This window comes from Pituophis catenifer, unplaced genomic scaffold (assembly GCF_029215685.1).
Source record: "Pituophis catenifer annectens isolate HBS135680 unplaced genomic scaffold, rPitCat1.0.hap2 SCAF_2, whole genome shotgun sequence".
Taxonomy (NCBI): Eukaryota; Metazoa; Chordata; class Lepidosauria; order Squamata; family Colubridae; genus Pituophis; species Pituophis catenifer.
This window is the reverse complement of record NW_027256882.1, coordinates 86,775,281-86,791,274: the sequence shown is the minus strand read 5'-3', so window position 1 is coordinate 86,791,274 and position 15,994 is coordinate 86,775,281. Positions and strand designations below refer to the sequence as shown.

Here is a 15,994-nt window from a genome sequence, read left to right as displayed (position 1 = left end):
TCGTAAATCGAGAACTACCTATACTAAGCTAGTAGTACAAAGTAGGCCACGGGGTTGAAATGTTAAAATCAACTGGACTTCATTTTAGTTCAGTTCCCTACCTTCCATTGATCTTGCATTAAATAATGAATATATAATTCTGTACTTACTTGGGAGTTTTGTTTACTCATATGTTTGGGGTTAAGAGCCAGATTTGGGCAATGGTTAAGGCATCAGGCTAGAAACCATCAATTCTAATCCCACTTTAGGCACAAAGCCAGCTGGGTTTTATCTCAGCCGTAGAAAGCAAGCCATCCCTGAAAAACCTTGCCAAGAAAATGGCAGGGACTTGTTCAGGCCATCTTCAAGAATCAGACTCGATTGAACGGAAGAAAAATAAATGTTCAGAGTATCTGCAGGTCACTAATTAGGTGGCAGCATTGATCAGGACAACCCAGCAATGTTCTGTAGTCATGGGAAGAAAGCAGATTAAAAGACCGGAAGTGGAATCAGCAGCACAAGAGTGAGTGGGTGCTAATGGGCAAACATTTGTGGATCAGAGAGTGAAGTGATAGTAATCCCGTCCACTACAAAAGATAATCTTATATCCAGGACAAGTGCATTAACTCAATCCTGAGTCAGTCAGATAAGCCAGGCCTTGCAAGTCATCTCACCTGTCATTTCCCATGGAAGAGGTATTTAATACCGAATGTTTTCCATTTGGCACCATGTCTATCATCTCTGTCTGGATGGGGATTTCCATAGAATTCATTTCTTCCTTTTGAAGTCAGTAGCTTCACTTCTCTGACAAACAGTTTTCAAACAGGCAGCAGATGCTGGGCTACTGAGAGGTCCTGTATCAGCAAAGAGAGAGGAAAAAAAAAAAAGAGAGAGAGAGAGAGATCAGTTTGGGGAAGATATACAGATAGTGCCATACAACAGCCCTCATCATTAATGATCATTAACACTTAATGATGACTATCATTAAGTGTTGTACCTTATTATTCTTGATGAATGTATCTTTTCTTTTATGTACACTGAGAGCGTATGCACCAAGACAAATTCCTTGTGTGTCCAATCACACTTGGCCAATAAAAAATTATATGCTAGCATATGCTATGCTATGCTATGCTATGCTATGCTATGCTATGCTATGCTATGCTATGCTATGCTATGCTATGCTATGCTATGCTATGCTATGCTATGCTATGCTATCATTTTGGCATGTCCTTACTCTGTTGGGACATCATCCTAGAGTTCCTTGCCAGTGTTGGACATGTCTACCTGAAAGGTATTCAATAGAATAAGACTGGTTAATACATTTTTGTATGATGGACTTGCATATAATATTTCATGTCTCTTAGCCAAAGGAATATGAACTACAATTATTCTATAATGAGAACTATGTCACATACAGTCCTCTGCTGGACCTATGCTCCAATGTTTCTGCTAAATTAAGAACACCATGAAGTGAGACAAGATGAGTTTCTATCTGATAAATCCTAAACTACTCAGCAATGTTCAACTATTCCCAGATGACTTTGCTGTCACAACTCTGGTATATTGTACCAGTCAGTATCCCACACATCTACTTGCTGGTGTATCTCTTTAAATATGAATTTTATTAGAGATTTTTAGAGAAATAAGACATGGTATTATATAAAGAAAAGTTAAGAAAAAGGGAGAAGATAAAAAGTGTGGAAAGCAATATACATAGAAAAAGAAAATCAAAAAGAGACCTTGAATCTTCTTTGTAGCAGTTATAAACACAGGCCATACCCTTCCTCCCTCTGTAAAATTACTTTACGTAGTTTCCTTCTATCCCATATTCAACCCTTTTTAATTAACACATCTAGAAATCACTATTCACTTCATTAAGAGTATTATTAGAAAGGGCGAGAAAGAAAGATACCACAAAAAAGAGTGGGTCAACCTAATTTCCAAAGCACCAGGAGGCAAGGCAAGAAACAATGGATGGAAACTAATCAAGGAGAGAAGCAACCTGGCATTAAGGAGAAACTTCCTAACAGTGAGGACAATTAAACAGTGGAACAGTTTGCCTCCAGAAGTTGTAGGGCCTTCATCACTGGAGGTTTTTAAGAAAAGCCACCTATCTGAAATGGTATAGGGTCACCTGCTTGACCAAGGGGTTGGATTAGAAGACCTCCAAGGTCCCTTCCAGCTCTATTATGATTGATTGATAGCATGAATAGATAATGTGATCAATGCTCTTCAACTACACTGTAGATTAAAGGAAGTCCAAATGTTTTTTCTTTTTTTTAGTGGAACAGAAGATAAACCTCATTTATTTATTCAGCACTGTCAATCGTTCACTTACAATCCTCAATGTCATCCTTTGATATTTAACATCAAAAAGCTACTAACAATAAGCAAAATACTACTCTATATTTTTCATGAAGCCAAGTTCATGATTTAGTTCACTATTTTAGAAATTCAGCAAAGTGACAAGTTATTGTTTCCAGGCATATCCTTTTCTATGGCATTTCAGGTCACAGGACCCACTGGTTAAAAAAAGACTGTGGCAAAGAGAAAAGGAACAGACAAGCACAGAAAATGATTATGGAACACCGGTATCACATTTAGACATTTTCTTTAGAAAATTTGAGCAGCAATTCAATTCTTCTACTGATGAGTAAATTCCAACAAATGTTATTGAAAGTATTTCTAAATAGACGTTCATAGGATTGGAATCCACTGGAAAGATTACAACTGGGGAAATTTGCCCACCAATAAATAAATAAATGAAAACTTCACTGTGAAGTCACATGCATATACAGGTAGTTCTCAACTTATGACCATAATTGAGCCCAAAATTTCTCTTGTTAAGTGAGACATTTGTTAAGCGAGTTTTGCCCCATTTTACAACTGTTCTTGCCACAGTTGTTTAGTGAATCACTGAAGTTAAGTTAGTAACCTGTCTATTAAGTGAATTGAGCTTCCCCATTGACTTTGCTTGTCAAAAGGTCGCAAAAGGGGATCGCAGGACCCTGGGACACAGCAACGGTCATAAATGTGAACCAGTTGCCAAGCATCTGAATTTTTGATCACACGACCACAGGGATGCTGCAAAGGTTGTAACTGTGAAAAACAGTCATAAGCCACATTTTTCAGTGCCATTGCAACTTTGAATGGGCACTAAATGAACTGTTGCAAGATGGGGATTACCTATATTTGAATCCCTGTAAGAAAGGAGAGCAATTAATATCTTATCTTAGATTTTGCAGGTGGAAATCTAAGGCAAGCCTTTTCCGATTACTACAGAATTCCATTTTTTATTTTTTATTTTTGAGAAAAGGGTTATAAATTCAAACAGTGCTTCACACATTTTCTGTGCCTAACTATCAGGCAGCAGCACTACCATGGCAATAAAACAAAGTGTCTAGCTGTTTGGATTACTGATTTCCTGCTCCAGAGATTCGAGCACCCTCCTTCCCAACATAGACAATCAATGTTGATGAATAGGGACAGGTTCAACATTTTCTGGGCTTTGCTTAGCTATATACTGACGTTTTCAGTATGTGCCATTCCTCCACCTCACCCCCAAATTACACAGAGGGAGGGAGGGAGAGGGAGAAAGAGAGAGAGACTGTAAATATGTTGCTTTGCATATCTTCAGTGGACAATAGGCTCCTGAATAAAGAGAGAAAGCTCCAGCTTGAAATCAGCAGTTGGAAGATGACATTAGCATCAGCCTTGGGAATGTCAAGTAACTACATCTACCTTGGACCATGGGTTAATCTAAAGTCACAGCAGGCCAAATCTAGACAGCCTTTGAGCTTACATCCACTAGTAATTAAAAGACAACCACTTCCCAGTCTCTTGCAAGCTATGCTAATGTTTAGTTACTCTCATAGTAAAGGAATGTGTCTTATTTCTTAGGTACATCCGAGTAGCTTTAATTTCCAAGCCCTTTGGTATCGCTATTGTCATTTCCCATAAACAGCCCTTTTGCTTTGCTCACCATAACCAAGTTATTCCTTAAGTCTCTTTTTAGATGCTAAACAGGATGAGTGCTTTAAATCTCTGGCTGTAAGCAGGGCTGCCTCTGTCCCTTTCAAGCGCACAGTTGCATTTGGACCAGAATTGAGAAAAGTACTTGGCATGCTGTACAGGCAGTATCCCGGCTCTTGTGCATGAGCAGAAGAAAGTGAGAAGAGCAACAGCAAAGGCGGCTGCAGCAGGAAGAGAAGAAGTCTGTTAGGGAAATGGGCTAAATTTAATGCAGTGGGGCACAGAAGGCCTGCAACTAAATCGGGGGGGGGGGGAAGGAAAGCAATTACGGGTAGTCCTCAACTTACAACAGTTCATTTAGTGACCAAGTTACAACAGCAATGAAAAAAGTGACTTTTTTCACACTTACGACCGTTGTAGCATCCCCCCATGGTCATGTGATCAAAATTTAGATATCTGGCAACAGACTCACATTTATGATGCTTGCAGTGTGCCGGGGTCATGTGTTCACTTTTTGCGACCTTCTGACAAGTAAAGTCAATGGGAAAACCAGATTCACTTAAGCAACCGTGTTACTAATTTAACAACTGCAGTGATTCATTTAACAACTGTGGCAAGAAAGATCGTGAAATGGGGCAAAATTCACTTAACAAATATTTCACTTAGCAACAAAAATTTTGGGTTCAATTGTGGTCGTAAGTCAAGGACTATCTGTACAAAAGGAATCCCGTCTTCTCTTTCCTAATAAGCAGACTATTGGGCACAAATTTGGAAGATTCCAATTATGGATGGAAAATGGCATCATCTACTTTTTTGCAGGAAAACTGTTAAGCACTGCTAGTTCAGACAAGATTCTATATTTTATTTTGCTTACTGGAATAACCCAGCATTCTTTTTTTTTTTTTTTTACAGTTTACCAATTCTTCATAAATTCTAAAACTTAACCTCCAGGAAAAATATCTGAACTGCTGCTAAGAGCAGAGAGTTGATAATACCAACTGTGCTGCATTGACAAGAAAAATATTGAGGGAAAAACAATTAGGTAAGGAACTTGGCAGGGAGAGTGTGGTTCTTCTCATTTATTCAGTTGCTGAACTTTTCTAGGCCAGTATTTTTTTTTTAAAGGCCACAAGGCTGTAACTAGAAGGGAAATTAATAATCTCACTTCATCAGTAAGCAAAATGAGTGTCTCTTCTTAACATCCACAAATACTGCTCCAAGAGTTCTCATATTCTCACAGGAACAAAGGTTTAGCCCACCTGGGGCTGGCCGTCAGCTTATGAAAGGACTGAAGTCTGAGAGGAGCGACAGAGGGACTGGAGGCAAATCTCTGGCAGGCTACTTTGCCAGGTTTGGAAAACCCTCAGCCTCAGACATGCTGGCAGGCGACACAAAGCACCTTCTGTTGGGCTTCCCGGTTCTACTTAGCGGATAGTTGGAAAGTGGTTTCCAAAACAGAGCAACTTTAGAGGCAGTTGGCGCCCCAAGAAAAGAGAAGGACTACATCCCAGCTTCTCTGTGCCACCAGCTCTTTTTGACTGTCTTTCCCCTGCTAGCTCAGGAAAGTGTGTTGTGCTGTTGTTTCTAAAATAATATATTAGTATTCCATAAACTGCAGTTGATATGATGAGAACCAATAATTTATTCTATTTCCAGTCTTCCTCTCCATATCTTATATGCATCTCAGTGCTCACCTGGGAAAACCCCTTTCTCCATAGCAATAGCAATAGCACTTAGACTTCTATACCGCTTCACAGCGCTTTACAGCCCTCTCTAAGTAGTTTACAGAGTTAGCCTATTGCCCCCAACAATCTGGGTCCTCCTTTAACCCACCTCGGAAGGATGGAAGGCTGAGTCAACTTTGAGCCTGGTGAGATTTGAACTGCCAAATTGCAGGCAGCCGGCAGTCAGCAGAAATAGCCTGCAGTCCTGCACTGTAACCACTGCGGCACTGTGGCTCACCATTGCGTTACCATTCTTACTCTTCTTTATTTATTTAAAGAACTCATATTGCTGCTTAAAACAGACACTGGTCCCTATGGGGCTCAAAGCAAACCTAACTAGCAAAATCTCAGGTGGAAAACTATACCAAAAGGTCAGAGTTGAGAAGGAATGCCTTCCAGGTCTCAATAGGTAACAAATTTGAAGAAAGGGGGTGCCCTTACCCTATCTAACCCAGTGAGACGGACAGATACCCTCAAACAAATAACCTATTGTGTGGTGTGTAGAGTTTTGAGAGGAGTGAAAACCAGCACTTTGAACCGGCGCTCCCAGAAAGCAACTGAAAGCCAGTGGAGCTTGTGTAACAACAACAGTATAACAAGTAACAAACCACAGCATGTTCTAAATTAGTTGCAGCTTCTGGCTGGTCTTCTTCAAGGATAGCCCCGTGCAGTGTGCCTTCATTCCAATTGTTAAGTGACTAAGATGGGAATGACTACGAAAAAGGCCTCTGGTCATTCTGTAAAATATGAGAACTAAATTTTTCTTCCCATTATCAATTTTGTGGTTTTTCATGGATATATATGCCACCCGCACACCTTTTTTTTTTTTTTGCAACTCTATCAATTTTGATCGAAGTTGAGTCACACAGGTGGACCCAGCACAAAAGGCATAGAGACATATCACAGCCACACAAATGTGAGGTGATTCTCAGCAAAAGAATTTTTACAATTTTTCTTCAAGCATAATTTATTATTATTTTTCTTATATGAAAAAAATATGAAAAACGAATGGCAGAGAACAGAAGGTTTTATGCAGAGTATCTCATAGCTTGAGGCTTTATGCTTAGTGATCATTTTTTTGTTAAAAGGGGCATGTTTTGCCCCTACTCTCAACAATCCACCAGTTGCAGCCACTTACTTGAGAATGTTATCTGGGAGGAGTTTGATTCTGTGACTCACGAGGATGTGGACAGGGTTCTGGGTAAGATTAGTGCCGCCACGTGTTTATTGGATCCGTGTTCCTCCTGGTTGGTACTGGCCTCCCGGGAGGTTACACGAGGTTGGCTCCAGGGGATTATAACTGCTTCTCTGAGTGAGGGTGCCTTTCCTGCCGCCTTGAAAGAGGCAGTAGTGAGGCCCCTCCTCAAGAAGCCTTCCCTGGACCCGGCTGAATTAGCCAACTATCGTCCAGTCTCCAACCTTCGTTTTGTAGCAAAGGTTGTTGAAAGCGTGGTGGCACAACAACTTCCCCGGTACCTGGATGAAGCTATCTATCTAGACCCGTGCCAATCGGGCTTCAGGCAGGGGTACAGCACAGAAACGGCATTGGTCGCGTTGGTGGATGATCTCTGGAGGGCTCGGGACAGGGGTTGTTCCTCTGTCCTAGTCCTATTAGATCTCTCAGTGGCTTTTGATACCATCGACCATGGTATCATGCTGCAGCGGTTGAGGGGGTTAGGAATAGGGGGCACTGTTTTGCGGTGGTTCTCCTCCTTCCTCTCCGACCGCTCGCAGTTTGTGTTGGCAGGGGGGCAGAGGTCGACCTCGAGGCGTCTCACATGGGGAGTGCCACAAGGGTCGGTCCTCTTGCCCCTCCTGTTCAACATTTATGTGAAGCCGCTGGGCGAGATCATCCGTGGTTTTGGGGTGAAATGTCATCTGTATGCTGATGATACTCAGCTGTACATCTCCACCCCAGACCACCCCAACGATGCCCTTGATGTGATGTCTCGCTGCCTGGAGGCCGTGCAGGTCTGGATGGGGAGGAACAGGATCAGACTCAACCCCTCCAAGACCGAGTGGCTGTGGCTTCCGGCGCCCCGATATAGTCAGCAGGTGCCATCGCTGACTATTGGGGGTGAATCTTTGCCCCCCCACAGAGAGGGCTCGCAATCTGGGTGTCCTCCTGGACGCACGGCTGTCTTTAGAAGAGCATATGACGGCCGTGGCCAGGGGGGCCTTTTATCAGGTTCGCCTGATCTGCCAGTTGCAGCCCTTTCTGGACCAGGACGCCCTGCGCACGGTCACTCATGCCCTTGTTACCTCCCGGTTGGACTATTGTAATGCTCTCTACATGGGGCTCCCCATGAAGAGCACTCGGACGCTCCAACTGGTCCAGAATGCGGCCGCGCGGGTGGTTATGGGTGCAACTCATTGTGCCCACGTGACACCCCTCCTGTGTGAGCTGCACTGGCTCCCAGTGGTCTTCCAGGTGCGATTCAAGGTGTTGGTTACCACCTTTAAAGCGCTCCATGGCATAGGACCCGGGTACCTTCGAGACCGTCTTCTGCCACCAATAGCCTCCCACCGGCCAGTCCGCTCCCACAGAGAGGGTCTCCTCAGGGTGCCATCGGCCAAGTTATGTTGGCTGGTGACACCCAGGGGGAGGGCCTTCTCTGTGGGAGCCCCAGCCCTGTGGAATGAACTGCCCCTGGAAATACGTAAGATCTCCGACCTCTGGGTGTTTCGCTGCGCACTGAAGACCCTGTTGTTCCGCCAGGCCGGGCTATCAACATAATAATTTTAAATTGGGGTATTTTAAAATTTTGGGGTTTTAAATTGAGCTAACTCTATTTAATCATTTTAATTTTTAACTGTTGTTTTGTCTTATGTTTTTAAATAGGCTGTACACCGCCCTGAGTCCTTCGGGAGAAGGGTGGTATAGAAATAAAATTATTATTATTATTATTATTACTTGTCTTTCGGCATTTAATCCAAATTAAGAAAAATAAGCTAAGTTTTCTCTGCAGAGGTCCCGTTTGTCAAGCTGAAGCAAAGAGTTAATCAAAAATTGTTCTTCATCAAAATGAGAATTTCACTTTTTTATAATGAACGTATTTGTCACTATCATAAATAAATTTCCTGAGATGGTCCACATTTTTGTGAACTCATCTTCTCTCATAGTGAATTTTCCTTATCGGTCGTTGCTTCATCTCTTCAACTGCATAAATTTACAGTCACTATGACCTGAGAGCTGCTTTTTTTTTATGTGAAGTCATACATTTTTAATTTAACAAGACACCAAGAAAAAGCCCCAGGTATAAACAAATCTATTCCTATAAATCATGTTCACAACACTTTGAAAATTCCTGTTATTAAACTTGCTATTATTTAAAAATAAAACTCAAATAGTAGGAAATATAACACATATCCAATGGCAAATCATCCTCCCCCTCCCAACGATAGATTCTTAACAGCCCAGGATGGCAGTGGCTATGGTTACGCAAGTGCTTTCAGGCCTCAAGAGAAGTGCTTTTGATTGTCATCAAAGTGTTTCAGAAAAGCTCTGTCTTTAGCAAGTCAATAAAATATCCAGTTACATGATATCTGGCAAAATTTTCCAAATTTATTTATTTATTTATTTATTTATTTATTTATTTATTTATCATATTTGTATACCGCCCTACTCCCGAAGGACTCAGGGCGGTGAACAGCCAAAATAAAATACAGAGACATACAAAAGTTAAAAACTATTAAAAACAGATTAAATAATTTAGGCTCAAAAGATTAAAAGCATCCAATTTATCTAAAAAACATTTAAAACCCAATTTAAAAGCCAATTTAAAAGGAAGAGTTAGGCCAGACCAGCCTGTTGGAATAAAAACGTTTTTAGGGCGCGGCGGAAGATGCGTAAGTCTTGGATCCTCTGTATCTCCAGGGGAACTCGTTCCAGATGGCAGATGCCCCCACAGAGAAGGCTCTCTCCCTGGGGACCGCCAGTCGACATTGTTTGGCCGACGGCACCCTGAGAAGCCCCTCTCTATGGGAGCGAACTGGTCAGTGAGAGGCTACTGGTGGCAGAAGGCGGTCTCGTAAATACCCTGGTCCTGAGCCATGGAGCGCTCTAAAGGTGGTAACCAAAACCTTGAAGCGCACCCGGAAGACCACTGGGAGCCAGTGCAGCTCGCGCAGGAGGGGGGTCACATGGGAGCGCCACATCGCTCCCGTCACCACCCACGCGGCCGCATTCTGGACCAATTGGAGCCTCCGGGTGCTCCTCAAGGGGAGCCCCATGTAGAGAGCATTGCAATAATCCAGGCATGAGGTGACAAGGGTGTGAGTGACCGTGCGTAATGAGTCCCGATCCAGAAAGGATCGGGACTGGCGAATCAGGCGAACCTGATAAAAAGTCCTCCTGGCCACGGCCGCCATATGCTCTTCTAAAGACAGCCGCAAGTCCAGGAGGACGCCCAAGTTGCGAACCCCATCTTTGGGGGCCAACGACTCGCCCCCAATAGTCAGAGATGGCGCCAACTGACTATATTGGGACATCGGAAACCACAGCCACTCGGTCTTGAATGGGTTGAGCCTGAGTCTGTTCCTCCCCATCCAGATCCGTACGGCCTCCAGGCACCGGGACATCACCTCGAGGGCATCATTGGGGTGGTCTGGGGTGGAGATGTACAGCTGGGTGTCATCAGCGTACTGATGGTACTTCACCCCAAAACCACGGATGATCTCACCCAGCGGCTTCACATAAATGTTGAACAGAAGGGGCGAGAGGACCGATCCTTGCGGCACCCCACATACAAGGGGCCTCGGGGTCGACCTCTGCCCCCCTGTCAACACAGACTGCAAACGGTCGGAGAGAAAGTAGGAGAACCACTGTAAAACAGTGCCCCCCACCCCCAACCCCTCCAACCGGTGCAGCATGATACCATGGTCGATGGTTTCAAAAGCCGCTGAGAGGTCTAATAGGACCAGGACAGAGGAGCAACCCCTGTCCCGAGCCTTCCAGAGATCATCAACCAATGCGACCAATGCCGTCTCTGTGCTGTACCCGGGCCTGAAGCCCGACTGGAACGGATCTAGATAAGTCGATTCATCCAGGTACTGAGGCAGACTGAAAGCCACTTCAAAAACCCCGAAGTACAACTGGAGACATTCAGCATGCACCCAGTTTTTACCACTTGCCCCCAAAAGCATCTTCCTTATAGTTCTCAGAACAAAGGATGTAACAAAGAGGGTATAAGAAACGCGTAGGACTCATAGCAGAGATTGTAATGTAGATTTTAGCATGTAGAAACTATAGCACTTTCATGGATTCAACCAAAAGCCTGCATCTGGTATGTAGACAACATCGGTAGACAAAAATGGAACAACTAGAGAAGGCACATGAAATAATCAACAACATCTTCATAGGAATAAAAATCACAAGGGAAGAAAAACAACAACACACTATGCTTTCTAGTTATTCTCATCACCAGAGGAAATGGTGGCAAATTAGAAACACAAATCTATCGCTAAACCATTCGCACTAACCAAGTGCTTCACTATCAAACAACAACTCAACCTCCCACAAGAGAAGCTGTGTAAGAAAGAACATTATTCAGACAAGCACAAAAGCACTGGAGCAACCCAGAAGACTAGAAAAAGGAAACAGACCACATATACCTCTTCTAGCAAAATGGACACCTACACAACTTTATCAAAAAGTGCTTGATCATTCAACCCACTACAACACAACAAACACAAACTAAGGAATTAGAAGACACAATGAAAACTCCTTAACATATGGAAAGACTTAACCATAATTTCAACTGGGGAACTGTGAGCGTTAATAAACCAAGCTAAATCCAAAAATGATAGGGAATTCCTAGAAGCACAACACTCAGACAAATCAGTCATCACCAGGCACATAAATGACATTTACACGTCATTCAAAAGAGACAATATAAAAGCTAAAAGGGAAACAAAAAGACTAGAACACCCACTCACCAGCAATCAATACTCAGATAAGCAGGGATCAACAGCAAGAGCAACACTAACAAACAAGCAGTAAAAAATACCCTAATCAAACAACTACCAACTCAGACAAAAATTCAAGCAACTTAATCATGGAGCTGCTAAGGAGAAAACCATCGCACTCCCTGCCAAAAGAGATGTTGTTATCTAGTCTGGTAAGGTAATGAAATGTCCAGAAGAAAATAAGATCAGAGAACACTAAGGATGTCACAGCTCAATCTTGAGCTACATAGCCTATTGGTACTTCCCTTACCCTACAAAAAGTAATGACTGTTGATCAGTTTAAGCAAATGAAGAGTAAGAAATGAAGAATTAAATTAAAAGAAGATGATGTGCAAGGATAGATAGGTTTAGAGAGGTATAGATTAGGTAATGATACCAATGTAAACCAAATCTAAGCAAATTGTGTTAATATTTCCTTTTCTTTTTCTTGTTATCGCCTGCCTTTAATTTCTTTTTCTCCCTCCTTTCTGTACTTTCTTAACATTGTTTATTGTGACTTTGTAACAGGGAATAGTATAATAGTATATATAATACTAATTACTAATATATAAACTAATTATAATAGTATAATTAGTTTATATCACACGCAGTGTATAGTATACTACACATATTACGTATATTACATCCAGCATCATTTACGTAAGATGTGTAGAAATTTAATAAAAATAAATAGAAAAATATGTGAATGTTTTTTAATCAAAATGACCAAAAACCAATGATTTGATCAAAATGACAGTTTGATTAATTTTATTTCAACCAAGAGAACAGCTTTAAGTCTTCTTCACTTCATTTGGGAGGTAACAGGATAAAACTATTAGTTTGCCAAAATATTTCCAAACTGTATCTAACTTTTTTTTTTCTCTTATTCCCACAACAATAGATTTGATAAAAGTAACATAAATTGCAGTTTTGAAATCCAGGGTCAATGTCTAAAATAACTTAGCTGATACCATAATTGCATTCTCAGGGGTGGTGGCCACATGTGAGACCACAGAAGCTGAATGGGATTTAGGTAGATCTAAAAACTGTTCTTTATTGAAATCCAAGACTTTACTGTATTTGAATCAGAACTGCTTTAACTTAAGCCCCCTCATTTGCACAGATTTTCTTTCTTTTTTTAAAATCAAGTCTTTAGAAACCCACAGTATATGTCAAAAACAAATATAGCATCTGCTGTAAATTTACTGCTAACCTAAGATTGAATTAACTATCTCTTCTAAATCTCCAGGTCATCAAGTTCTTTGGCATTTGCTATAAGCCATGATGAGGTTGCACACACTATGGCATCATAGTGCAAATTACATAGTTCACAACATTTGCATGGTATTACTTCCTTCCTTCCAATAAATCCAAGTCTGAATGTAATGTAATATTGAACAGTTTCATCCAGACTTGCTTCTGACTCTTTGTGAGGAACTGGATATGTCTAGTATAATGAAGAGAAGAACTAGAGAGGACATGATAGTAGTCTTGTCAAGTGCAAGAAATCAGAACCAAGATTGTTGAAATAGATACAAGTTTACTCCATGCTAGCTCCCTACAAGAATGTGAACTATTAACAGTCAAGACAAGTTGGCAATAGATAGGGTCAATGGATTTCAAGGAGGGCTGGACTTAGATCTCTTGTAGGCATGAAGGGCCACCAAACTGATGACATGTTTGACCCCACCCTCAGGCTCAACCTGGTCATCTCCTCCAATATTTGATGGGTTGTCACATGGAAGAGTGCCTATTTTCCAAGGCACTTGACGGCAGGACAAAAAGTAACGGATGGAAAATATCAAGGAGAAATCCAACCTAGAACTATGGAGAAATTTCCTGACAGTAAGAACAATTATCAGTGAAACGGCTTGACTCCAGAAATTGTGGGTGCTCCAACACTGGAGGTTTTAAAGAAGAAATTGGACAGCCATTTGTATGGAATGGAATAGGGCAGTGATGGCTAACCTTTTTGCCATCGCGTGCCAAAAGTGGGGGGAGCGTGGGGGGGGCACACATGCAGCACATGCCCACACCCATAATTCTATGTGCCCTGCCTCCCCCCCGCACATGTGTGCGTGACCTTCCCGCGCTCCCCCCCGTTTTTGGCACGCGATGGCATGGTGGGCCTGGTAGACCTGTTTTTTGCTCTCCCCAGGCTCCAGAGCCTCTCTATGAGCCTGGGGAGACGAAAATGGCCTTCCCCACCCGCCAGAGGCCCTCTGGAGGCCGAAAATGGCATGTTTGCCAACTTCTGGAAGTCCCACCAATATGGCTCGCATGCCCACCGATATGGCTCCACATGTCACCTGTGGCACGCGTGCCATAGGTTCGCTATCATGGGTATAGGGTCTCCTGCTTGAGCAGGGAGTTGAAATAGAAGACCTGTAGTGTCCCTTCCAACTCGGTTATTCTGTTAAGTCCATCCAAAGAAGATTTTAATAATGCTTTAAAGAAAGAGACAACATTACAAAATGGGAACTAACAGAGAAAATAGATTGTTTCAGTCCTTCTCAGTCTAAATTCATATCCAAAGTTGGCACAGATTTGGCCTTGGTTGCCCTAGTGGATAATCTGCACTGGGTACCTGTGGGAAAGAGGAAGGAACTCCAGATAATATCCTGTGTTGCTCAGAGCCTTTGATACCAGGGGTGAAATCCAGCAGGTTCTGACAGGCTCTGGAGAACCTGTAGCGTAAATTTTAAGCAGTTTGGAGAACCGATAGTGGAAATTTTGAACAGTTCAGAGAACCGGCAAATATCACCTCTGGCTGGCCCCAGAGTGGGGTGGGAATGGGGATTTTGCAGTATCCTTCCCCTGGAGTGGGGTGGGAATGGAGATTTTGCAGTATCCTTCCCCTGGAGTGCGGTGGGAATGGAGATTTTGCAGTATCCTTCCCCCAGGAGTGGGGTAGGAATGGAGATTTTGCAGTATCCTTCCCCTGCCATGCCACCAAGCCACGCCCACAAGTCACACCACGCCCACCAAGCCACGCGCACAGAACCGGTAGTAAAAAAAAAATTGATTTCACCACTGTTTGATATCATTGACCAGTTTATCCTTCTGGAGCAGTTGAGAAGCTGAGGGTGGGAGTTGGGGTAACAACAGTTGCAGTAGTTCCATTCTGTAAAGAAGAAACACCTCATGCAGAGTTTAATTTGGATGAAAATATTCATGAATGAAATAACAGACAATGTCCAAATAAAAAGTATTTGGCAATACCAGCTAACTAAAATCCAGAAAGGGCTTCTGGGAGAAAACTGACAGCTAATCTGATGGAAAACATACATTCTTCCGTGCGGGCCTGGATGGGGAGAAACAGGCTCCGACTCAACCCCTCCAAGACCGAGTGGCTGTGGCTTCCGGCGTCCCAATATAGCCAGCTGATGCCATCGCTGGCTATTGGGGGTGAATCACTCGCCCCCACGGAGAGGGCTCGTAACTTGGGCGTCCTCCTGGACGCACGGCTGTCTTTAGAAGATCATTTGGCGGCCGTGGCCAGGGGGGCTTTCTATCAGGTTCGCCTGATACGCCAGTTGCGCCCCTTTCTAGATCGGGACTCCTTACGCACAGTCACTCAGGCACTCGTCACTTCCCGCCTGGACTACTGCAACGCTCTCTACATGGGGCTCCCCCTGGGGTGCACCCGGAGGCTCCAGCTGGTCCAGAACGCGGCCGCGCGGGGGATTATGGGGGCGACGAGGCGCTCCCATGTGACACCTCTCCTGCGCGAGCTGCACTGGCTCCCGGTGGTCTTCCGGGTGCGCTTCAAGGTGTTGGTGACCACCTTTAAAGCGCTCCATGGCTTAGGGCCGGGGTACTTACGAGACCGCCTTCTGCCACCAATAGCCTCCCACCGGCCAGTACGCTCGCACAGAGTAGGCCTCCTCAGGGTGCCGTCCGCCAGACAATGTCGGCTGGCGACCCCCAGGGGGAGAGCCTTCTCTGTGGTGGCGCCCACCCTCTGGAACAACCTCCCCCCAGAGTTACGTACAATAACAGACCTCCGGATTTTTCGTCGGGCCCTGAAAACCCATTTATTTCAACTAGCTGGGCTGGCTTGAGTCAAATTTTAAATTGATTTTAAATTGGAACAGTTTTAATTATGGCCAAGATATTTAATTATTTTAATCAGTTTTTTAGATTTTGTATGTTTTGTATGTATGTCTTGTTTTTACTTTGGCTGTTCACCGCCCTGAATCCTATATTGGAGAAGGGCGGTATAGAAATTTAAACAAACAAACAAACAAATAAATAAATAAATAAATAAATAAATAAATAAATAAATAAATAAATAAATAAATAAATTCTGATAGCTGGCTTCTGGTGCTACCTTCTATCAGGTGATAAAAGTGGAAATTGAAGCTTGCAGG

At 43.1% G+C, this 15,994-nt stretch overlaps 1 protein-coding gene across 1 annotated transcript in view; it reads right to left on the bottom strand.

Moving 5' to 3' along the window:
- The window catches only part of SLC38A3 (solute carrier family 38 member 3), a 72,796-nt gene that overhangs the window by 27,918 nt on the left and 28,884 nt on the right, over positions 1 to 15,994 (bottom strand). The window contains exon 2 of the mRNA XM_070937090.1: positions 654 to 833. Coding sequence (XP_070793191.1) covers positions 654 to 751 — 98 coding nt within the window. The 5' untranslated portion in view covers positions 752 to 833. The remainder of the gene's footprint in view (positions 1 to 653; positions 834 to 15,994) is intronic.